We start from the raw sequence: 24,541 nt of genomic DNA, 5'->3' as shown, positions 1-24,541 counted from the left end.
AGAAAATAGAGCTAATGCCAATTTTAAAGGATCGGCGTTAACTCCTGCCTCCATTATGACAAGAGCCTCTGTCACCTTTAAAAATTGTTTCCCTCTCAAGTTGGTCACCCAATTCTTACCATCCTTGAAATGCTTGTTTCTATAATGGGGCCCAACTCCACTATTCACTAAGTTCATGGCTGATCTAACTATATCCTCCCACCTACCCCCTGTACCCTTCACCCCCTTGTTTATCAAGAATCTATCTACCTCCACCTTGAAAACATTCAAAGACTCTGCTTCCACTGCCTTTTCAGGAAGGTAATTCCAAATACTTGCTACCCTCTGAAAGAAACAATTTCTTCTCACCTCTGTCGTAAATGGGCAACCCCTCTTGTTTTTAAACAGTGACCCTTAATTCTGGATTCTCCCACAAGAGGAAACATCCTCTCCACATCCTGTCAAGACTCCTCAGGATCTTATATGTTTCAATCAAGTCACCTCTTACTCTTCTAAACTCCAGTGGATACAAGCCTAGCCTGTCCAATTTTTCCCCATTTGACAACCCGTCCATTCTTGGTATTAGTTTAGTAAACCTTCTCTGACCTGCTTCTAATACAGTTGCATCTTTCCTTAAATAAGGAGACCAGTACTGTACACAATGTTCCTAGATGTGGTCTCACCAGTGTCCTGTACAACTGAAGCATAATCTCCCTAGTTTTGTATTTAATTGCCCTTGCAATAAACAATAATTGTATTAGCTTTCCTAATTATTTTCTATACCTGCATACTAGCCTTTTGCGATTCATGCACGAGGATACCCAGATCCCTCTGAACCTCAGAGCTCTGCAATTTCTCACCATTTAGATAATATGCTTTTTTATTCTTCCTGCTGAAATCTTGCCCACTCACCTAACCTATCTATGTCCCTATGTAGCATCCTTATGTCCTCTTCACAGCTTACTTTCCTACCTATCTTTGTATCGTCAGCAAATTTAGCAACCATACTTTCAATCCCTTCATCCAACTCATTTATATAAATTGTGAAAAGTTAGGGCCGGCACTGGTCCCTGTGGTTACACAGCTAGTTACATCCCACCAACCAGAAAAAGACGCATTTATGGCTACCCTCTGTTTCCTGTTAGCTAGCCAATCTTCTATCCATGCCAATATGATACCCCCTACACCATGAGCTTTTATTTTCCGCAACAATCTTTGATGTGGCACCTTATCAAATGCTTTCTGGAAATCTAAGTGGTTGTACATCATGACATCTGTACGTAATGCAGAAACCTATCCAAGTAGTTGAGGTTCATCATGCAGAGCCTCTTATGCTTTCAGTGCTCACTTTCTGCAGCATCTTCCATCTGCGCCTTATATTCTTCTAGCCTTTGGTTGGTACTGCACCCTTTTTGCTGGCGTGTTCAATCTTCGCAAAAAAAAATCGAAAATATTGTACCTTTAGTTAGATAACTTGATCTATTTCTTGGGACCTACCTGCAGGTCTGATTGGAAGTAAATATCTAAATTGTCACTCTTGGTCTACTCTGAGAAATGTTGCACTTGGTTTTTCTAATATTTGACTTCAGAGCCAATCACAAACCCAAAGTGAAGAATTCTCCCCCCGTCAGCGAGGAAGTGCAGGAGCGGGTGCATGCAGGCATACCCCCCAACTGGGGGTGCGCTGCCATTTTATGTGGGCAAGCCAATTAAGGCCCACCCATTGTGACATCCGCCAGGAAGTGCTATGCGCTCCCTATGGGGGCAAGGGGGGGCATTCCCTCAGTCTGGAGTGCGCTCTTTCGTGCATGCACATAAAAGAGCGCACTCATCTCCCTAAGGCTAAGTGCTGCCTCAGGGAGATTAGCGCCAAATTCAAAAATGGTCAATGGACAAAAATAAAATTTCCCTGACATGTCCCCTCATGTGACACTGTCACATGAGTTGGGACATGTCCATTACTTTTATCCAAACTTTTATTAAACTTTTAAAAGTCTACATGAAACCTCATCCCGCCCGTGGATGAGGTTTCATGCTTTTTCTGAAGCCCGCCAGGGCTCCCGGCCTGCCCGCCAACCTCAAGGTTGGGCGAGCAGGTCCATTAACTAGTTCAATTACTTTTTAAATGGCCTCAGTTGGCCGTTGACAGGTCGGCAGCTGATTCGGCTGCGCCCTTGCCCACCTGAAAATTGAAATGACACGGGGTGACGTCGGGAGTTCTGCCCAACATCATCCCTTGTTATTTTACGCATCGGCAAGCTTCCCCGCTCACTGACCTCAATATCCTGGCCATAACATTTGTTATTAACCTTTCTGTTTTATTATACATTGAAGAATTGCAAAAAAAATATGCATTTGCATCAGATTTATAACGTTGCATTTTCACAAGATTTACTTCATTTTGTTGCACTGTACTCAGACCCTCTATAATGTATATTATGGCTGAATCATTTAAAAATATGACAGTTATTTGTCACTTGTGGTACAGACTTGAATATTGCTGAAAAGAGAGATATGTTACTGAAGCCAAATTTCAACCGATCACAATTTATTGTACAAAGAAAAGGGTGCTGATTGGTTGGCAAGTCGACTCTGGTTGTCCAAGATGTTGACATGGAGAAAGTAACAGGGAACTCAACATACATTCATACACAAGGACCTATTCACTGCAAACAAAAGCCTTGAGCCTTTTTTTAATTACCTGGGAGCTTGAGGGGGGGGCCTATGGGTCCCCGTTGCTTTCTCCATGACAATGTCTTGACCAATCGGAACGCAAGATGAAAAACTTCGGCAACATGCCTCTCTTTTGAGCAATATTCAAGTTATTTGTGTTTTATGAATGGGATTCAAAGTTCAATCAAATATGATTTGAAGCAGCACCTGCTTGGACAGTTTGTAGATTCGATTGAATGTTAGCAGCTGACAGGTTAACTCCAAGGAAAGCTAAACATTCACTGAACCACTGCTCTTTGGGCCTATTTCAAAAAAGCGCCTTTGGACAGTAATTGCAAGGCTGACATATGGAACTATCCTCAGATCTTCACCAAGCATTATTGATTGGATTTATGTATTAAAGAGACTGTAAACTTCGGTGCGTACATTCTAGATGCAGATCGTTGGTATCAGAAGACCCACCATTATCTCAAAGGAAATTTACATACCCTCAGGTACTTGTCATTGTGAATAAAATCGATCTCTACATTGCGTATTTTCTTGTCTTTCCAGTTTTTCTGCACACTTGCCAAATTGGCAGCTATGGTTACATTCTACTAGCTGTTCAAAGTGTTTACATAGGATATACAGCACAGAAACAGGCCATTCGGCCTAACCAACCCATACAGATGTTTATGGTCCACTTGAGCCTCTGCCCGTATCTTTCAGCGTCACCCTCTACTCCCTTCTCCCTCATGCTTGTCTAGCTTTCCCTCAAATACATCTATAGCAATTGTTTCAACCACTCCCTGTGGTAGCAAGTTCCTCATTCTCAACACTGGTAAAGAAGTTTCTCCTGAATTCCCTATTGGTTTTCTTGATGACTACCATATATTGATGGCCTCTAATTATGCTCTTTCCCGCAAGAGGAAACATTCTCTCATAATTCTTAATTTTCATAATTTTAAAGACCTGTTTATTAGGTCAACCCTCGTCTTTATTTTTCAAAGAAAAGAAAACAGTCCCAGCCTGTCAGTCCTTTCCTGATCTGTATGCCCACATATTTCTGGGATCATTCTTGTAAATCTTCCCTGTATCCTCTCCTTACAATGTGACACATATTAGCATACTGGTCTATCTAAGAACGGGAATTATTATGTGGTGGTTACAAGATACTTAAATTTTTTAAATGACCAAAACTCAACACAATGGATCAATAGGAAATTTTCCCCATGGGACAAAATAATAATACAGCGCAACTCGAAGTGTACTGTAAATGTATTGAATCAGGATAAAAAAAGATGCAGAAAACCTTTTACTTAGTGTTGCAACTAAGCTAGATTGTATTATGAAGCAGATAAGACAAGCCATTAACTGTAATGTAATTTTGACTCATACACATATACTTAGTGGATTTATTAATCGTCTATTTAAATTCAACTCTTATTTAAAGTCTATTTTAAATGACTATTATTTATGCCAATTAAACTTTTCAAATCTATGCATGAAATGAAATCACCCCCATTCATACTCATTGTTTATAAGCGGTTATGATGGAAAAACGTTGTGGTCTCTTCTAAATTGGTTGAAGTTGTCTTAATTTTGAAAAGTAACATCTCAATTTGCAATGGTTCTGCTGGTTTTCCACTAGTGAGAAACATACTCAACTCTTTTAAGTATGCATAAATAAATAGTGCATATGTTAATAATCCTTTGAAATATCTTCTCCTACCTAAAATTCAGCTGCTTCCTAGCTTTGGGAGAAGGCTTAATTTAGTCAACTGTTGTTTAATGAAGGATTGATCTTACTGATGAGAGCAATGCACTGTAGATGTTTTATACTGTTTTAAAGTGTTATTTTAGTCCAAAAATCAAACTATTTATATTGGCTTGCTGCTTTATCAATTTGCATTATAATACTTAATTTTATGTTTCGGAAGTAATTATGCCTGATTACCCGAAAATTAATTAATAATGTATGTAGTAGTGTTATTGTTAACTTCCATGTTTAATATCATTTACACCTTCTTTCTCCTTTACTCACTAAAGTACCTAATGGTTTTAAATTTTGAGACTATTAAACACATAGTGATCTGAAATAACTGGTCTCATTGCTTTTTCCAATGGTTGGTACTGTTAAATAAATAATTGATTCTTGCTAGATGAGGCTGTATTATCTTCCAGCATGTGCAGTCCTGGACAAGCTTGTGTAATCTATTATTAAAAAAGGGAGAGGGGATCAAGTGGAAACAGTTGCTCCATATTCTAGCTTTGCTGTTTTAAAGTAGGGACAAGTATGAATTTGCTGAAATTATTTCAATGTTTTGGTATGAGGGACTAGCAAAACCTATCAGTATGCCAGTTGAGTGACCCAGAATGTAAATGATCTCGTCATCTGGAATATAAATTTTGAATGTAGTTTCTATTGCTGGTCAGACGGCATCTCAGAATGAGGGCATTTTTTTTAACAGGAGCAATGTATATATTGTATCCTTTCCACTAAGCCTAATGGTCAGAATGAGATGCATTTAATTTGAATCTTGACTCTTGCTAAAATGGATGTACCTGGTAGATCAGCCTTAGCATTAGCCATATGAATTGAATTGACTTTTGTTAGTTACTTTTGTGGTGAAACAATCTGGAAATTGAGCCCAATAAGTAATTGTGATAATTTAATTCATTTAAACATTTGTCCCAACTAAAAATAACTATTTATGAATGTGATGGAAAATGCACAGGTAACTTGAGAAATGCTTGGTTTAAAGTAAACCGCTCAGTTGGAGACAATTAATTAATTGGTTTTACAGTTTATCATTATCTCAAGTTGTCATCAGAATTAGCTAAGTTTGAAAGGCTAAATTACAGATTTTCACAGAAGTTGATAAGACCATAAGACATAGGAGCAGAAATTAGGCCATTCGGCCCGTTGCGTCTGCTCCACCATTCAATCATGGCTGATAAGTTTCTCAACCCCATTCTCCTGCCTTCTCCCCGTAATCTTTGATCCCCTTACCAATCAAGAGCCTATCTATCTCGGTCTTAAATACACAGAATGACCTGGTCTCCACAGCCTTCTGTGGCAATGAATTCCATAGATTCACCCTCTCTGGCTAAAGAAGTTTCTCCTCATCTCTGTTCTAAAAAGTCTTCCGTTTACTCTGAGGCTGTGCCCTCGGGTCCTAGTCTCTCCTACTAATGGAAACCTCTTCCCCACGTCCACTCTATCCAGGCCTTTCAGTATTCTGTAAGTTTCAATCAGATCCCACCTCATCCTTTTAAACTGCATCGAGTATAGACCCAGAGTCCTCAAACGTTCCTCATATGTTAAGCCTATCATTCCTAGGATCATTCTCGTGAACCTCCTCTGACCCTCTCCAGGGCCAGAACACCCTTCCTGAGATACGGGGCCCAAAATTTCTCAGAATATTCTAAATGTGATCTGACCAGAGCCTTATAAAGCCACAGCAGCACATCCCTGCTTTTATATTCTAGTCCTCTCGAAATAAATGGCAACATTGCATTTGCCTTCCTAACTACTGACTCAACCTGCAAGTTAACGTTAAGAGAATCCTGGACTAGGACTCCCAAGTCCCTTTGCATTCCAGATTTCTGAATTCTCTCCCCATTTAGAAAATAGTCCAAGCCTCTATTCTTTCTACTAAAGTGCATGACCTCACACTTCCCCACGTTGTATTCCATCTGCCACTTCTTTGCCCATTCTCCTAACCTGTCCAAATCCTTCTGCAGCCTCCCCACCTCCTCAATACTACCTGTCCCTCCACCTATCTTTGTATTATCTGCAGACTTTGCCAGAATGCCCTCAATTCCTTCATCTAGATCATTAATGTATAAAATGAAAAGTTGTGGTCCCAACACTGACCCCTGCGGAACTCCACTAGTCACCGGCCGCCATCCTGAGAAGGACCCCCTTATCCCCACTTTCTGCCTCCTGCCAGACAGCCAATCTTCTATCCATGCTAGTACCTTGCCTCTAATACCATGCGCTGTTATCTTACTGAGCAGCCTGCTGTGCGGCACCTTGTCAAAGGCCTTCTGGAAGTCCAAGTAGATAACATCCATTGGCTCTCCTTTGTCTAAACTACTCGTTATCTCCTCAAAGAATTCTAACAGATTTGTCAGGCATGACCTCCCCTTGATGAAACCATGCTGACTTTGCCCTGTTTTACCATGCACTTCCAAGTATTCTGAAATCTCATCCTTAATAATGGACTCTAAAATCTTACCAACGACCAGGGTCAGGCTAATCGGCCTGTAATTTCCCATCTTTTGCCTCACTCCCTTCTTAAACAGGGGGGTTACATTAGCGATTTTCCAGTCTTCTGAGACCCTCCCTGACTCCATTGATTCCTGAAAGATCACCACTTAAGCCTCCACTATCTCTTCAGCTATCTCCTTCAGAACTCTGGGGTGTAATCCATCTGGTCCAGGTGATTTATCCACCTTCAGACCTTTCAGTTTTCTTAGCACCTTCTCCTTGGTAATTGCCACCATAGTCACCTCTGCCCCCCGACTCTCTTGAATTTTGGGGATGTCACTCGTGTCTTCTGCTTTGAAGACTGACGCAAAGTACCTATTCAGTTCCTCCGCCATTTCTTTGTTCCTCACTACTACTTCTCCAGCGCATTTTCCAGCGGCCCAATGTCCACTTTTGCCTCTCTCTTATCCTTTATATATCTAAAAAAACTCTTGCAATCGTCTTTTATATTACTGGCTAGTTTATCCTCAGAGTTAATCTTCTCCCTCCTTATTTCTTTTCTAGTTGTCCTCTGTTGGTCTTTGTAGGCTTCCCAATCCCCTGGTTTCCCACTGCTCTTCACCGCATTGTATGCTGTCTCTTTAGCTTTTATGCTGTCCCTGACGTCCCTTGTCAGCCATGGTTGCCTCGTCCTCCCTTTAGTATGCTTCTTCTTCCAAGGGATGAATTTTTGCTGTGTCTCCCAAATTACTCCCAGAAACTCCTGCCATTGCTGTTCCACTGTCTTTCCTGCTAGGCTCATCTCCCAGTCAATTCTGGCCAGCTCCTCCCTCATGCCTCTGTAGTTGCCTTTATTCAACTGTAATACCGTTACATCTGATTCCAGCTTTTTCCTCTCAAATTGCAGGGTAAATTCTATCATATTATGGTCCCTTCCTCCTAAGGGTTCCTTCACCCTAATCTCCCTTTTCAAATCTGCCTCATTCAATCTGCATGCATTCAGATACAACACCTTCAGTCCTGTATTTCCCGTCCCCTTTTTCATTGTCGTCCCTTTATCTGATGTGCTTGAAGTTAGATTCCTAGCCCTTTCCAAACACTCTGTCCTATTTTGTGTTCTGGAGACTTTTAATAGCCTCTCCTGGGCTCTCCTTTTCAGTTTTTTCATAATTTTCCATAAAGTTGAATCCAACCCCCCACACGCTAACCTGCTGCTTTGTTTCCCATTATTCATACTTCTTGGAGTTTTACCCTTCCCTACTGCCCCCCCCCCCCCAACTTTCTAGTTTAAAGTCCTGTTGACCACCCTATTTATCCTTTTCGCTAGAACATTGATCCCAGATTGGTTCAGGTGGAGACCGTCCCAATGGTACAGATCCCTCCTGTTCTAATACTGATGCCAGTGCCTCATGAAATGAAACCCCTCTTTCCCACGCCACTCCTTTAGCCAAATGTTTACTTCCCTTATTCTTGCATCCCTATGCCAATTTAGCACCACTACTGATGAACAGGCAGGATAACAGTATGACATGTTTCTATAGACAGATGCTATTATGAAGCTAGTACATAGGACGTATAATGAAATATAAAATGTCTGATTTATGATGGAGACCGAGTATCCCTTCACACTCTGGTCCAATTATCCCTAGCCAAAATCCCATTTCACCTTAAGACAGCACTTGACTGCCTATGTGCAACAGTATGAAAGATAATATAGTATTACGTGTGCGTGTGTGTGTATATTTAATGTTGGTTTATAGGTTTGGCAGTATTGAGAAATGTATATACTTAAAATTGACAGGCTGTTCCTGCAGGATCACAATGTCAGATCACACAGTTAAGAGATAGAAAAGTTTAGATTGTAATATGTAATAAAATTTACATTTATAAAACTTCTTTAAACTTGCTTTTAAATAAAAAGATGAAACAATAGAATCAGTACATAGGCCCAGTCTCTGGATTGTTGGAGGCCAGTCATACGACCCATGACCTCTGTGTGAATTGCCTGAACTTCTGACAGGCAATTCCCCTGCTCTCTGGGAACCCTTGCAAACGCCTCCGAGTCTGAGCTAGGGTCGGAGACTTCAGACAGTTCTGTGGCCCTTTACCTGGATGGTTACCCAGGAAATGTTGGACAGAAAAATCTTAGTCTAACTCCTGGGTAACTATAGAACTGATACTCCTATCATTCACACTGACCGCCCTGGCTACCCCCCCCAACCACCTGACTACCCCTCCTGTGACAAGACCTTACTACCCCACACCACCTGACTAGCCTCTGACCTGACTACCCCTCCTAACCAACCACACTACCTCTGAACCACCTGTCACCCTACTCACCTGCCTGCCACATGACCCATCTGCCAGCCTCTCATTTGCCAGCTTATCCACCTGCCCATCCTACCTGTTCACTCATTCATCCACTCACCCATTCACATATATTCATACTGGACATTTAAACTTACCATATGACAGCTAGTGCTGTAAAAAGGGGGCATATTCTGTCTTTCTCCCGATGCTACAGCGCTGCAACGGAGCTTTCCGATGGACGCTGCATTCTGCATTTCTGGAGAAGCCAGGCTTGAAAAACCCAGCAAGAAATGCGGAACAGTGTCTAGACGTGAAAACATTTGAGCAGAGGGGCAAGCTAATGATGATTGCCGCTTCCCAGAAGATCTGTGACATAATGTTTTAAATTATTTATTAAAACAGGCTGAGATGATGAGCTTAAGTCGAATTAAGAAATTTTATTATGCTATTAAAGAGTGGCAGAAGATAAACTAATGCTTTGCAACTGACAAGGCACTGGGACCGGACAAGATACATCCAAGGACATTGAAGGAAGTGAGAGTAGAAATTGCAGGGGCACTGGCCATAATTTTTCAGTCTTTCCTAGACTCGAGAGAGATGCCGGAGGACTGGAGAATTGCAAACATCTTGGCCTTGTTCAAAAAAGGTTGTACAGATAAGCCCAGCAATTATAGACCAGTCAGTTTAACTTCTGTGGTGGGCAGGATTCCAGAAACAATTATTCGGGGCAGGATTAGGAACCACATGGAAAAATATGGGGTGATAAAGAAGAGCCAGCATACATTCCTAAAGGGGAAATCACGTTTAACTAACTTGCTGGAGTTTTTGAAGAGGTAACTGAAAAGGTCGATGAGGGTAATGCTGCTGATGTGGTGTACGTAAACTTTCAAAAGACATTTGAGACAGTGCCACACAACAGACTTGAGAAAAGTTATTGCTCAAGGAATGAAAGGGACAGCAGTAACATGTTTATAAAATTGGCTGAAAAATAGGAAGCAGTGAGTAATGGTCAATGGATATTTTTCGGGCTAGAGGAAGGATTGTAGTGGAGTTCCCTGGGATTGGTATTGGGATCCTTGCTTTTCCTGATATATACTAATGATCTGAATTTTGCTGTGCAGGGGACAGTTTCAAAGTTTGCGGATGATACGAAGCTTGGGAGTGTTGTAATCTGCAAGGAGGACAGTGTTAAACTTCAAAAGGACATAGACAAGTTGATGGAGTGGGCAGATAGGTGGCAGATTAAGTTCAATGTGGGCAAGTGTGAGGTAATGCATTTTGATAAGAAGAACAAAGGCAAACAATATAAAATAAGGGGTGAAGTTTTGAAGGGGGTGCAGGAGCAGAAAGACCTGAGTGTTTATGTGCATAAATCACTGAACGTGGCAGAACAGGTGAAGAGAGCCGTTAATAAAGCATATTATATCCTGGGGTTTATTAATAGGGCCATAGAGTACAAGAGCAAGGAGTTTATGCTGAATTTATATAAGATACTTGTTAAACCTCAGCTGGAGTATTGTGTACAGTTTTGGGTGCCACATTATAGGAAGGATGTGAACACATTGGAGAGAGTGCAGAAGAGGTTTACAAGAATGGTTCCAGGGATGAGAAACTTCAGTTACGAAGATAGATTGGAGAGGTTGGGACTGCTCTCCTTGGAGAGAAGAAGGCTAAGAGGAGGTTTGATAGAGATGCTCAAAATCATGAGGGAGCTGGACAGAGTAGATAGGGAAAAGCTGTTCCCGCTCATAAAAGGATCAAGAATGAGAGGGCCCAGATCTAAAGTGATTTGCAAAAGAAGCAAATATGATGTGAGAAAAATATTCTTCACACAATGAATGGTTCGGGTCTGGAATGGCTGCCTGGAAGTGTGGTAGAGGCAGATTCAATCGAGGCGGGAATTAGATTATTATTTGAATAGAAACAAAAATGTGGGGATACGGGGAAAAGGCAGGGCAAAGGCATTAGTCATAATGTTCATTTGGAGAGCCGGTGCCGACATGATGGGCCGAATGACCTCCTTCTGTGCCGTTAAAATTCTGTAATTCTGATTGAGTGATCCCAATAGAAACATAGAGAAAAAGTCTCTGTCCTATCAGTGTCTGTCTCTCTGGTGTCTTTCCATCTCAATTTGTCAACGCACGTTTTTATTTTCCCGTCTCCCCCACAGTTGACTGCCTCCGAAACTTTATTCCTATATTTTCACAAACTCAAATCCGAGTTTATTTTCTGTCCCTTCAATCATTCCACATTCCTTACCATCTACCTGTAGTTTTTTCTAGTTTTTTCAAATGAAATTTTGGCTGATTATCACTGTTCAAATTGTTTATCGCTTCCATTTGCCAAGAAATAGATGTACATTATACCCTTCATGAAAGGAGTAAATTAAGTCACCATAGAAGGATGATGCTTAAAGAAGGAGAATTAACTGACAAAAGGATATAATAAAGACCAAATAAAATTAGAGAACAGAAAGTTTATTTACAATAGGTTAGTATGGTGTGTTAATTAAGCTCACATTCAAGCCAAATGAACAGAAATGCCTTGGAGCGAAGCAAAACAACAGCTTTGTTTGTTGACAGATGTTCGAGTGTTATTGTCTGTTAATTGGATAATGGTGTAAACATTTGCAAACTCTGCTGTCTTTGGGGACTTCACTGTTTGAAGGGCAACAAGAGGCATGATCCCTGAGTATGGTCCATATACATGTGTTCCCCTCATGCAGCCTTGCAGGTAAATAAATTGAGTTTACAATTTCAGGCCATTATTAGCATTTTAACCAGCAGCATGGAGTTGAAAATTTCAACGAAGATTTATATTTTATAATAGATCTGTGTATTGATCTTGAATACAGCCTTGTTTATATGGTTACAGTCTAGTGAATCATGTTCATTGGAACATATTTGTGTTCTCAGTCATTGTTACCAGCGTTGGTAAGCTCTGGTTGCATCTGGCTTCTGCCATCCTCGTTCAGCTCCCCAAATTAGTTACCTGTAGGGATTTGAAAAGAAGTGCTATCAAATTAAATGCAAGCGTGTAAAACAAAGCGGATGTGAGTTAGAGATAGGAAATTACCTCCTCCTGGTACATGCTTTTGTGCTGAGATTTATAAATAATCCCAATGTAATATCGTTACATTACTCTAGCGCAATTGATTGTAGCAGATGGTTTCCAAAGTGAGAAAACATAAACAAGTGATCCTTCACACCTTTATCACAAATAAAGCTTGTGGACTTTTGAAGTATATAGTGGATACAGTCTGTTTTTCATTTTAATATAACTTATTTGTTAATTGGAATCAAAAATGTCTCCTACAAAAATATATTCTAAATTCATTGCTCACTTCATCCCCTGAATTTAAGTTTTGGATTAATTCAAAGCAGGATTTCTACCTGACCCGTTACATTTTTCATTGCATTTGTATTCAATTCCCGATCTAGCTTAGTTGTTTAAGTCTGACAAACTTGCCCCACCCAAATGCAATATATCAGCAAGTGGAAAGAACAGTTTGCAAATATAACTAGCTAAAAGTACAAGACTTTCCACCAATGGATAAATGCAAGACAATCAGATATATGAAGGAGCACCCTAGTGAAATGAGGAAATAAATTTAACAGCACTTTCATCTTTAACTCCCAGAAAAAACAAGGAATCTCTGCTAATTACCTGCAGATTTTTTTGCAGGCAAAGGAAAAGAATGCATACTCCAACTGTCGAAGTGATTCAACCAGGCAGGAGAAGCTAACCTAGCCTTGCTGGAAAGGGTGTATGAATTCACCATGGATCAGCCACTTCCAAAGCCACCATGCATTCAAGTCCAGATCCACATATGGGAAGGCAAGTGGTGTTGCCAAAAAATGTGCTGTCGACTGGCTGTGTGACAAAATGCCCAAAATTTGATATACCCAAAGACATCTTTTATACTGACAAAATTCGTCTTTTTTCTAAGCTGTACCCAATCAGAAAGCTAGTTTTCATCAATGAAAAATACTTGAGTGGAGAAAAAAAAAGCTAAGGAGTGAGTTGCTACCATGTTTTATGTTAGCATGACTGGGAAAAAATGCTGCTAATGATGAGAAATTCCAAATCTACCCCATCCCACATTTTAGTGGTCTAATTCTGGTTTTCACTTGCCTTTTCCAACAAGGCGAGGTTGGATATCGCAGTAAGGTCCTCAAACTAAGAAAATAAGAAAACAGCTTGGATAACAGGTAGTCTTTTTGAAGAGTTGCTATATCACTTTGACCAAAATGTGACATCACAAGAAAGAACATTGTCTTGACAACTGTGGTATTCACATGAAATGCCTGCTTCTAAATACGTTGGAGTTAATATTTTTACTAACACAACATCCATGATCCAAGCAATGAATTTTGGTGTTGTTTATGCTGTGGAAAAGCACTACAAGGAATGTTTGGTACATATCATGTTGTAGCGTTATTTTCATTTGATGTTCTATAGGCAATGTACGTGCTTATGGGAAACACTTAAACAAGAAGCCATTGCCAACTACTTTCAACGCAGTAAATTCATCCCCCACCAGCAGAGGAAGTAGCTGCATCGTCGGCTGTGACTGCAACAAACCAGAATTTGAATCCATTGTCAGTGTTGGTTAGTAAATTCTAGCTGACATGGAAATAGCCAGTGCTAGGCATTAGGATACTGCAGCTTGTTGGAGTAAGAATTGGGAAAGAAGCCCCAGTAACTGGCTGCAACAGGCAGACAGAAGTAAAAGAAACAGGCCCATTATGTCCTTAGCATTCAATTATATGTGATTTCTGAGGAATCAACTGACAACTGAGTGAGATGTCTTAATGGAACTCTTCTCCATACTAAATAGAATTAACAATTTGGTGGCCAAATGTGATGACAGCAGGACGTAACAACAATAGCTTGTATTTATATAGCACCTTTAACATAGTAAAATATCCTAAGGCGCTATATCAAACAAAATTCGGCTGTAAATCATGAGATATTAGGACCAGTGAAGCAGTGATCGAAAGCTTGGTTGAAGAGGTATGTCTTAAGAAGTATCTTAAAGGAGGCAAGAGAGCCTCAGACAAATAAAAGCAAAATACTACAGATGTTGGAAATTTGAAATAAAACAAAGTGCTGGAAATACTCAGCAGCATCTGTGGAGAGAGAAACAGAATTAATGTTTTGAGTCGAATATGACGACTCTTCAGAATAGAAAGTTTGAGTTTAGGGTGAGAATTCCTGAGCTTAGGGCCTAGGCAACTGAAGGCACTGCTGCAAATGGTGGAGTGCTGAAATCCAGAATGCACAAGAGGTCAGTATTGCAGGAGTACAGAGATCTCCTGAGAGCTGTGGGGCAGAAGGAGATTGCAGAGGTTGGGATAGGTGAGGCCGTGGAAGCATTTGAAACAGTGATGCAAATTTTGAAATTCAAGCATTGCTAGTGTAGGCCAGCAAGTACAGGGGAAGTGAAACTTGGTGTGAATTAGGGTACAAGAAACAGAGTTTAGATGAGCTCAAGCTTATGGAGGATTCAAGGTGGGAAGTCGGCCAGAAAACATTAGGATTGTAAACTCAAGGGATAATAAAGGCTAGGATTTAGGGTTTCAGTAACAGATGAGCTGAGGTGGGGGTGAGATGGGCAATGTTAGGGAGATGAATGTAGATGGTCTTTGTGATGGTGAGGATTTGGGGTCAGAAGCTCAGTTTAGGGTCAACTAGGACACCAAAGTTGCAAATGGTCTGATTCAGCCTCAGACTACGTGGCTATGGAAAGAGATGGAGTCAATGGCTAAGGAACAGAGTTTGGTGGGGAGCAAGGACCAATGACTTTGGTCTTCTCAATATTAATTGGGGAAAATTTCTTCCAACTGATACTGGATGACAGGGAAGTGCTGTGACAAATTAGAGCATTTTGAAATCTTGATTGTACACATCTTGTACATCACTCTCTTGTACATAACTCAAGTTTTGATCACATGCATCTTTATAATTGTTTCAATATTTTATAACTTTGGTGTTTTCCTGCCCTACTTTGATGTCCTGGTTCATTCTAATTGGTACCAGTAGCCATTCGCCTTGGGATACATGGTGACTTGAAGAATGAATAAAGGCCATGCAGAGCAGGCCAAGATGCTGGAAAAGGGAGGAGGAAGAGTGAGGAGAAGAGCTCTCAACGGGAGGCCATATCTGCCAGGAATACAAGGAACAAGTCTCCTACCTTAACCTCAGCGAGGAGTAATGCATGAGATGTTTGTGTTTCTGTAAGGACAAACTAACTGAAATCTGCTGCCTAATATAGCCACCACTGCAACCTCTGAGCTGGACAATGACCATGTTGTCAATGGCTCTTGAAGGTGACCATGGCAGTGAACTTCTGTATGTCTGGCTCCTTCCAGGCTAGAGTAGGTAATATTTGTAATATCTTATAGTTTTCTGTCCACTATTGCACATGTGAGATCACTGAGTTTGCTTACTTAATTTATTTATGTATTATGATGGGTCGAAGGATCTTTTTCTGTCTGTAGATCTCTATGATTCTATTATTTAGCATGTGCACAGTCACAGAGCCAGGCAATTGCCCTGTCAGTGGCTAGATGGAGTTCTTTAATCCCAACTTCAAGTTTAGCCAGCGGACACCCCTCAACAATATGAGTCATTGCTTGGACTGCAACACAGCTGCAGTCTGGATGGCCTTGGCGATCCCAGTAATGTTGGGTGGCTCTTCGGAGACCTTTGCCAATCCAGAAATGGTTTAAAAGGGCTTACTGTTGCTGTGGGAGATCAAAGCCAGGTGGACGAGAAGAGGGATCTGCGATAAGAAAGTTGTTTCTGGTAGATGTTTTCTCCTGCTAATCCTTCTGCCATAGGTCCTCAGCTGTTACTCCTCAACATGGTGGATTTAATCATATGGGGGGACGTGAGGGAAGGCGTATTGCTGATGGGTTGAGGAGATCTTGAATAAGGGCAGGCTTGGGTTGGAGTAGACCTTCTCCTATAGCTTGCCTGTTGTAATTTCCTTCCTTATGTGGGGAGGACAATGTTGTTCAATACTGGAAACTAGAGGATGTGAGTTGGTGGGAGAGTACCTGTGATGATGTGCTTTGTTGGGTTGCACGTGGATAAGTTTGGTGTGGGCATATAGGTACCATGCTGGGGAACAATATTCTGCAGTTGAGTACATGACGGCAAGAGCAGTGGCCCTTGGGGTCTTGACCTGTGATCCCCATGAGCTACCAGTCAGTTTACTGAAGAGGTTGTTGTGGGTGTTCATTTTTTCTGCACTCTTGATGAGTTGCTATCTGTATGTGAGGTTTCTTCAAGGGTAATGCCTAGGTCAACAGGGTGGGGATAATGCTTAAATCTCTGGCCATCCAGGATGTTCACTTCCCTCTTAGAGCTAGCATTGTGAAGGTGGAATGTACAAGAGACTGTTTTACTGATCCTCAGTTATAGGCACCATGCCTTGCAGTCGTTAGCCAGTTTCACAATATCATTGTTTAATGCATCTTCCAGCTCTGGGAACGTCTGAGTCTGTATGCTGCATAGTTTAATCTTGGTGGCAATGGATCAGCGTTCTTATCTCAGCACCCATCAGTACCCAGCGTAAACTGGAGAAACCAATGATCCTCCTAGCAAACAGAATTCAACAAGTCTGCACTTGAAGAATCCTGGTCTCAGAATAAAAAGCCACTTACTCAATGAGAGCTAACTACTTTTCATCCTCTTGCCAGGTGGAACGAGCACAGCTTTGCTCGGATTGTTAGCTTCCCCATGATGCACGGTGCCATTGACTGCATGCACATTGCTTTGCCAGTGCCAGATGTTAACTGTGCCCTATGCCAGAACTGAAAAGGATTCCATGTCCGTAACACCCAGCTGGTGCGTGATCATTAGCAGTGAATCATGCAGGGCAATGCTCAATATCCTGAAGCAGTCATGATGCTTTCATTCTGCAGTAGTCAACTTTACCAACTGTATTTGAGCCACTGCAGCAAACTAAAGGGTGACTACTGGGCAACAAGATCAATCCACTAATGACATGACTGAGGACACCCATACACATGCACAGGATTCATACAAAGAAAGCCATGCTGCCGCATAAAATGTAATAAAGCCAACCATTGACATTGAAGTGTTGCTTCCGCTGCCTGGACTGCTCTGGAGGAGCCTGGAGTACTTGACAGAGCTTGTGATAATCTGGCCTTATGCTGGAAAATCTCTCCATAAAGAGATGGACCTTGCCACCTGCCAGACCTCGAGGAGCTGAGGAGCAGAATCATGAAGAAAAGCAAGGGAGGAGGCAACGTAGACAGCCCCTTTCCGGCTGGGCTAATTATGAAGAGCTAATCAGAGCACAATACTCATGATTGCACCAACAACAACAGCTTTTATTTATATACCACCTTTAACATAAGAAAACATCCCAAGATGCTTCACAGGAACAATATAAAACAAATATGACACCAAGCCACGTAAAGGGATATTAGATCAGATGAACAAAAGTTTGCTCAAAGAAGTGGGTCTTAAGGAGTGTCTTAAAGGAGGAAAGTGAGGTGGAGAGGGGAAGAAATATAGGAGAGGATATATTATCATAGCTTTACCAGGAGCATATGGGCATAGAGCGAACAAGGCCCCTGGCAAGGTATACTGTGTATTGGCCAGGGATCAACCACAATATAGAGGAGCAAGTGAGGATGTACGAAGCATGCCAGAGACACCAGACACATCAACGCAAAGAACCTTTCTACCCAGTGAGGGACTAAGACCTCACATTGTATATTTTTATAAAATGTATATAGATATCCTCATGGTTATGTCTAAAATTTTAAAACCTGAACAAAGGTCCTTAAAATGGCTAAAACTGTGCCTGTCTGTGACCCCTGAACAAAAGAAGCTACCTGGCAGTATTGGGGAAACACACACATATTTATCTCTAGGGAGCCAATAACAACCTTCTGTGGGCTGCACAGGCCAAAATCAAAGAGAGGTATACAAAGGTCATCTGCATTTCATAACCCAGCCTAGCTAATAGGAGTCTGCTCATCTGCTAAGACAATGGGCCCCACAACCTTTCTTTCCATTCTTAATGGTTGAGATAGTTAACAATCTTGGCATATTTATCCCTTGTCAAAGACCATGTGGAGAGTGGGAGTCATGTGAAATGGGCCTCTGGCGTGTGGAACCTGTAATATTGCATTACTGAACTGAAAAACTCAGTCTGCTGTTTACCATCTGACTGACAGCCTCATAGAAAAGGAGTTCTGCCCAAACTGAACACCTGGCCCCATCTACACTGCTTCTGCTGGAACTTCTGTACCATCACCTACTAGACTGATTCATCTCTGTTTGCCTATCTCATCGTATGTAGTCAACACCAGAAAAGTGAATTTTATAACATCGGTTTTGAGCCCACTGACCTCCAGAAAGGAATACCTCAATGGACTTTGATTTTTCACTCTGGAACCCACATGAAACAATACTTCTTTCCTCTGTGTTTTCTGTACTTTAAATCTTTCTTTTCTCTATCCTCTCTTTACTATCTGAAAGTGAGGGGTACATTGCTAACCCCCTTTTCATACTTTGAGTGTGTGCAAAGAAGCTAACCCTTTGAGTTCATCCAATCTCAAGTTTGCTGTGGGGTAGTTGAATTGCACCAGAACCAAGAGGTTGAGAAATATGCCACTGCTTATAAAGAGGGAAACAAATCAAAACACTTTTCTGTTTACGGATCGGTGGTGAGAGGAGAAATTAGTGCTGTTTAAATTCACATCACAACCCTCATGAAGTCCCATCATACCTTTGGTTTAAAATCGCAACAGATTTATTCATTCTCCATGGAGACAACTTTCTCCTAGTCACTGTCTACTTTTCTAAGTTTTCAATCATCAGACAATTGAATGTTACCTCAAGTACATCCGCGGCAGACACAATGTGTTCAATTTTCAGCTTGTTTGGTATGCCTAAAGAGATCATGTTGGACAATGGGCCAGAGTACACCTGAAGAGTTCTTAGGGACATGTGTGTTAAATGGGGCATAAACCATGGGACAGCCTCCCCCCACCATCTCAGGTCCAACAATTTTGCTGAGCAAATGTTTTGCACTGTTAAGCCATTAATTATAAAGTGCAGGGAAACAAATCAAGGGGCTGAATTTTACATGCCCCCAGTGGGGCATGTTTCCCATGGGGGTGGGCATGTAAAATGGGAATGGGCGCCCACCCCTGAGCTGACTACTGGGGGGGGGGGGTGTGTGCAGCGCCAAAATCGGCGGCCTGCCCACCATATTTAAATCAACAATTGGGGATCAGTTAGGCTTGTTCCCACGATGGGATTGGGAAGGGGGGGTGCAGAGGTGCGCGTGTGTCCATTTGTCCTTCTGCATTATTCCGCCCATAGTCTCCATATCGCTATGTTACATTTAAGAGCAACGTCTTTGGACACGGGCTTACTGTTGCCAGTGGAAATCATGTCTGGAAGGCAGGGTAGGACAACCTTGCCAAGCCATCATCTGTTCCACTTCTCAGAAGTACAGGAGAAACTTCTCAAAAAAAAACAATGGCGAATGAAGACAGCGTACAACTGACATGCAGGAGTGGAATTGCCTGATCTGCACGTAGGACAAAATGTTTGAGTTATACATCTTACCCAGAGAACTTGATTACCACAGAGGTGTCCAAAGTTTGCAGTGAACCTAGATCCTGTTAAGTCACAATACTGAATGGAGTGATGTTAAGAAGGAGCAGAAGACAGCCCAGGGAATTGTACAACTGTATAACACCTAGCTGTCTAACTGTGTCTAGAACACACCCAAAGACAGACTGTGTGTGTGAAATTGTGGAAGACCATCATGAAAACAATCAGCACCCCAACAATACACAAGATACCAACATACCTACAAGTCAAGAACACCCAAGTGATAAGTCTAGATCTCAAGAAGGTCATACCATTGTGAGAACCGGGAGGATTATTAAACCATCTCTTATACAGACTCTTAAATTCGTAAACAGATTTATTTTTTGTGTAAGTAGTTTTTGCAACTACCCTAATGTTTATGTATTTTAATCTTAATGTATGTCATGTTATCATGGGAAAACAGGGGGATGTTGTGATATTGCTTTGAGAGAATATGCTAATGAGTAAGTAGCTAGGATGTAAATCGTAACCAGCAGATATTGTTCAGAGGAGCTTTCAGTTTAGCTAGTAGCATGCGCTGTGGAGGAATTGCAGCTGTACTTTCCTGTTAACAATAGCTGTTGAACCTTTATAGTCAATTTGTCTGCTGAGCAATTCTGTACTACATCTTCAAATAAACTGAACCTATGTTTAGTTCACCTGTCCTGTGTGAGACTGGTAAGTTTGCATTTAGCAAACATACAAATACAACAATTAGGTTCTGCTATCTCCAGTCATGCATCACCTTGTTCTGTGGTTTGGAGGGAAATATGTCAGTGTCTATGGTTCAATATGTTGTTTGTCATGGTTGAATAGCTGGCAGTGTGCAGGCTGAGAGATCTGGGTGTAAAGCTTGTAGCAGTGCTTAGCATGTGAATGTCATGTATGAGGCCTTATTGATGGATTGTTGGGTGGTGAGCGATGTTGGTACAGGAATTGAGCAGTGGTGCAGTTGGTAAGAAATAGTACCTGAAGATGTATTCGTGGACCTTGAACACTCCTGTGAGCTTCACTGAACTTCTTGTGACACTGCATCCAGGTCCTCGAGGCTAGACTCCTGACATTGCAACCATCTTCTCCCACTCCTTTCTACCTCTTGCGGCAAGGCTTCTACTGAAGCCTCCAAAATTCTTGGAGCCCAATTTCTCCCACATTGTGCAGTTCTTCAGCATTCCCCAGATGAGAGTCACTTCCTGCACACCTATCAGTACTGCCAGCTAGTATAAAGTGGTGCTAGCTACTTTACGATACTTTTCGCCTGCCGATAAGTCCAGCCAGCCAACAACGGAAGCTGATTCATTGAAATTAGCTGGCGCCACGAAGTTGGTGTGCTGCCTGCATTGCAATCAACATAGGGGCATTGGAATCCTCGTGTCCATTTTCGGGGCTATCGACTTAAAGCATCACCAACCTTGTTTTTCCAGTGTTACAGCTAATGTTTATATCGTATGAGCTATCAAAAAATGTTAAAATAAAGGACAGGTATAAATTGGGGTTTCCATTTCATTTGAAAGTTTCATGCCATTACAGCTATTTTTCACTTTTTAAAATATATTAATAAAAGTATTTTAATGAACTCACTCATTAAATTGTATGTATAACCAGCTAAAATAAGAATTTAGCATGGTAGCTGCTTTGTTCAAACTACTTAAGTTTTGTGGTAAATATAGACTTAAAAGGTAAGCATTAACATTAGTGATTACAGCTTAAAAGTATTCAAATACTTCAACAGTGCAATAACAGGGAATGGTGATAATATATGCTGAGAAGTATGAATTATTAATTGTTTAGCATCCCACCTGTCTGAATTCTGAATTACAGGAATTTTTCTTCTAATGAGCCGCAATGACCTTTTCACCAGCCATTGCACTTGCACAATAGTTCCTGTTAGGGCTCTACGCTCTAGTTGTTGTGAAGCAGTGTTTAAATGTTACTTTCATTTGTTACTTAACTGACATTTTTTTTACAACTTTAATAGCTTTTCTAGACTTGAACATGAATTCTTAATAGAATGTCACAAATGTAATTTCTCTCTTTTTCTGATCTCCACATAATATACTGTTGGGGACCATCATACAAAACAGAGCGCTAAGAAATGACAAAAGATCTGTTTATGTTCACACTAAGCACTTTCATATGATTCATATTTCTTTCTCTCTTGCCTATACCATTTTTGACTCCTATCGTCAGCAATGACTTCAGGGATCTTCTGCCTTTTCTGTACAGATTTTTCAGTGGAAATGGGGTGGGCAAAAGTGAGAATTATAACAGCAGTTTCAGCTGGCAGCTTCGCAGTCATCCTTGCTGATTCTGGGATTTCCTGCTGGGTGCATGGGAGAATGTACAATACATTGGTCCATATATGGAATGGATGTATTGTGATGCAGTGCAGATAAGGGAAATACATCACCCAGCATATTTCCCATCATTTGTGCCAGGAACATCAGTCCTTCCCTACTGACTAGCATTTCTGTGGATGGTTCAGTAATCAGCAATCAATTGCATAGGCTTTGGTGCCAAATTTGATTAAGTTGAATTTTTATTGTCTGCCATATCCTGACGTTAATGAAGCGACTGATAGGTACAGGCCTCCAGGGCCTCAAAAAGCTATTTTCTCTTTCCTTCTACGTGGACTCAGCATTGAAGGCCAAAAAGCTTGCAAAAATGATACATTGGTAGGAAATTGAATGGGGTCAGAACCCATCTTTGTGACAGCAGTCCAGCCACACACGGGTTCCACGGCAATGGAAAACTTAAGCTCCTATGTCCAAGTTTCTGTTCAGTTTGGTAACAAAATTCTACACTTAGGAGAGGACAAATGTGACTAATAATGTTAAAATGACACAGAGAAGAAATTATCGTATTTCGTGAAGAAGGAAACTGTCTGCAAATGTGTGAGTACTGTGATTCCAGGTTAAATGAGCAATTAACCTTTTGTTCAGATGTGTTTCTTACTTTGAGGGATTAGATCTATTATGTGTGGAAAATGAAAGCAACTTTTATTGAGTAATCTACTTCCTTACAATTAACAAAATATTCCTATATGGTTCAAATCTATAATTAAAACACAGTACTGGCATGACTGGCATCAAGGGGTCCAATGTGACCCTTCTTTGGAACTAGTTCCAAAGTATTTTGCTTTTATATTAGTTCAATTCTATGTTTTTTGCTAGCGAAACAGTAAGATAATTAAACACATCTCAAAATTAGACTTTTTATGCTGAAGCAATGTAATGATGTAAATTTTTTTTCTTAAACAGGTGTCTCAGTTTGATCCTACTGAAACATTAATGGAGGTGAAACTCTATCCTCAGGAAACACTCTTCCTGGAAGCAAAGGAATGAATTCATCCATGGGACTCTGACTTCCCAGATAGTTGATAAAAGCTCAGCTTATGTCTAAAAGCTGCAAGATCCTCCTTTGTTTTGTCCAGCCACATGCCACAACTATCTGCCTCTTCCAGAACCCCAAAATCAACATCAACATCACCATTGTAAAATGCCTGTATGCTGCCAACCTCACAAGAATTGTAGATGTTTACAAAGATATATAGGAGGATAGCAATCTGTGATGAACACTGATTTACACCCTTCACACTATTCTGGCCTATGTTTATTCATCAATGCACTATTCAAAGGTGAAGTGAATTATATTAGTTAGAATTGGTTTCTTTGTACCCATTCAACCACAAAACCTGTATTACAATTTGCCCAGTTTTTGGAGCAAGTGCTTTGATTTAAAATTCTGTATTTGTTTTAATTCAATACATACTTGAGACATTGCTCATAAATGTGCATAATTCAATGTCTGGATTTCTACATAAAGCCTAATTTATGATTTCACAGTAGATATGGGGTCATTCTTGGCCATTGAGATTTAACAGTATTATTTGGAAAGTGTATGATTTTTATACAACATGATTTTCTTATTTGGTTTTCAGTTTTGGTAAAATGTAAGAAAGATAGAATTTTCCATTTTCAGCCCTATTACTTATTGAATTCATCTTTTCCATATGCTTGGTACTTTTTTTTTTCTCTTTTCGGGAGTTGGAAGAATAACTAGTTTCAGGTATATATTAGAGTTATCAGAATGGGATGGGAATAAATTGGTATAGAGAAAAGACTATTCGAGACTATTATGCCCCAGACAACATTGTGAGAGTAAGTTATCCTTTGCTAATGCTCTGGCCATTTTCTACAAATATGGGTCTCATAGGTCACACATAGTTTTTATTTTCTATAGTAATGATCTATTCCTCCCCATAACATTCTATTCTCAGTAGATCAAGCAAATCACTATTGTACATGTAATTAGAGTAGCTTTTGGTACAAACTGTTCACTTTACATACTGTACAAGCCATGTGCCTGATGGAAAGCGTCAACAAAGCAATTTCCTACAGTACAACAGTGACTACATTTAAAAGTAATTCATTGGCTGTAAACTGCTTTGGGGTGTCCTGAAGTCATGAAAAATGCTACATAAATGCAAGTTTGTTCATTTGTATTTATGAAATGCTTATCAACAAAGCAAGGTTACAGACATTTCAACTTACTGTATAAAAGAACAATTACATCACCCACTTAGACATAATCAGTGTGCTGACGAAAGTGTGCTTATAATAGAAAACTACGAGAAATAGCAAATTGCCAGGAAGAATGCAGGAGACTACAGGAAAACATAAACAATCTGGGAAAATGTGCAGGTAAGCAACAGATGTCATTTCATAGAGGTAA

At 40.7% G+C, this 24,541-nt stretch overlaps 1 protein-coding gene across 3 annotated transcripts in view; it reads left to right on the top strand.

Moving 5' to 3' along the window:
• Positions 1 to 23,654, top strand: part of faf1 (Fas (TNFRSF6) associated factor 1) — a 386,266-nt gene extending 362,612 nt beyond the window's left edge. For all 3 annotated transcript variants that reach the window (XM_041208631.1, XM_041208632.1, XM_041208630.1), the window contains one exon: positions 23,068 to 23,654. In XM_041208631.1, the coding sequence (XP_041064565.1) occupies positions 23,068 to 23,151 (84 nt within the window). In that variant the 3' untranslated portion in view covers positions 23,152 to 23,654. The remainder of the gene's footprint in view (positions 1 to 23,067) is intronic.
• The last annotated feature ends 887 nt before the right edge of the window (positions 23,655 to 24,541 follow it).

The sequence above is a fragment of the Carcharodon carcharias genome, chromosome 16 (genome assembly GCF_017639515.1).
Source record: "Carcharodon carcharias isolate sCarCar2 chromosome 16, sCarCar2.pri, whole genome shotgun sequence".
In the NCBI taxonomy this organism is placed as follows: Eukaryota; Metazoa; Chordata; class Chondrichthyes; order Lamniformes; family Lamnidae; genus Carcharodon; species Carcharodon carcharias.
Note: the sequence above shows the minus strand (reverse complement) of the source record. Positions and strands in the feature narration are given on the sequence as shown.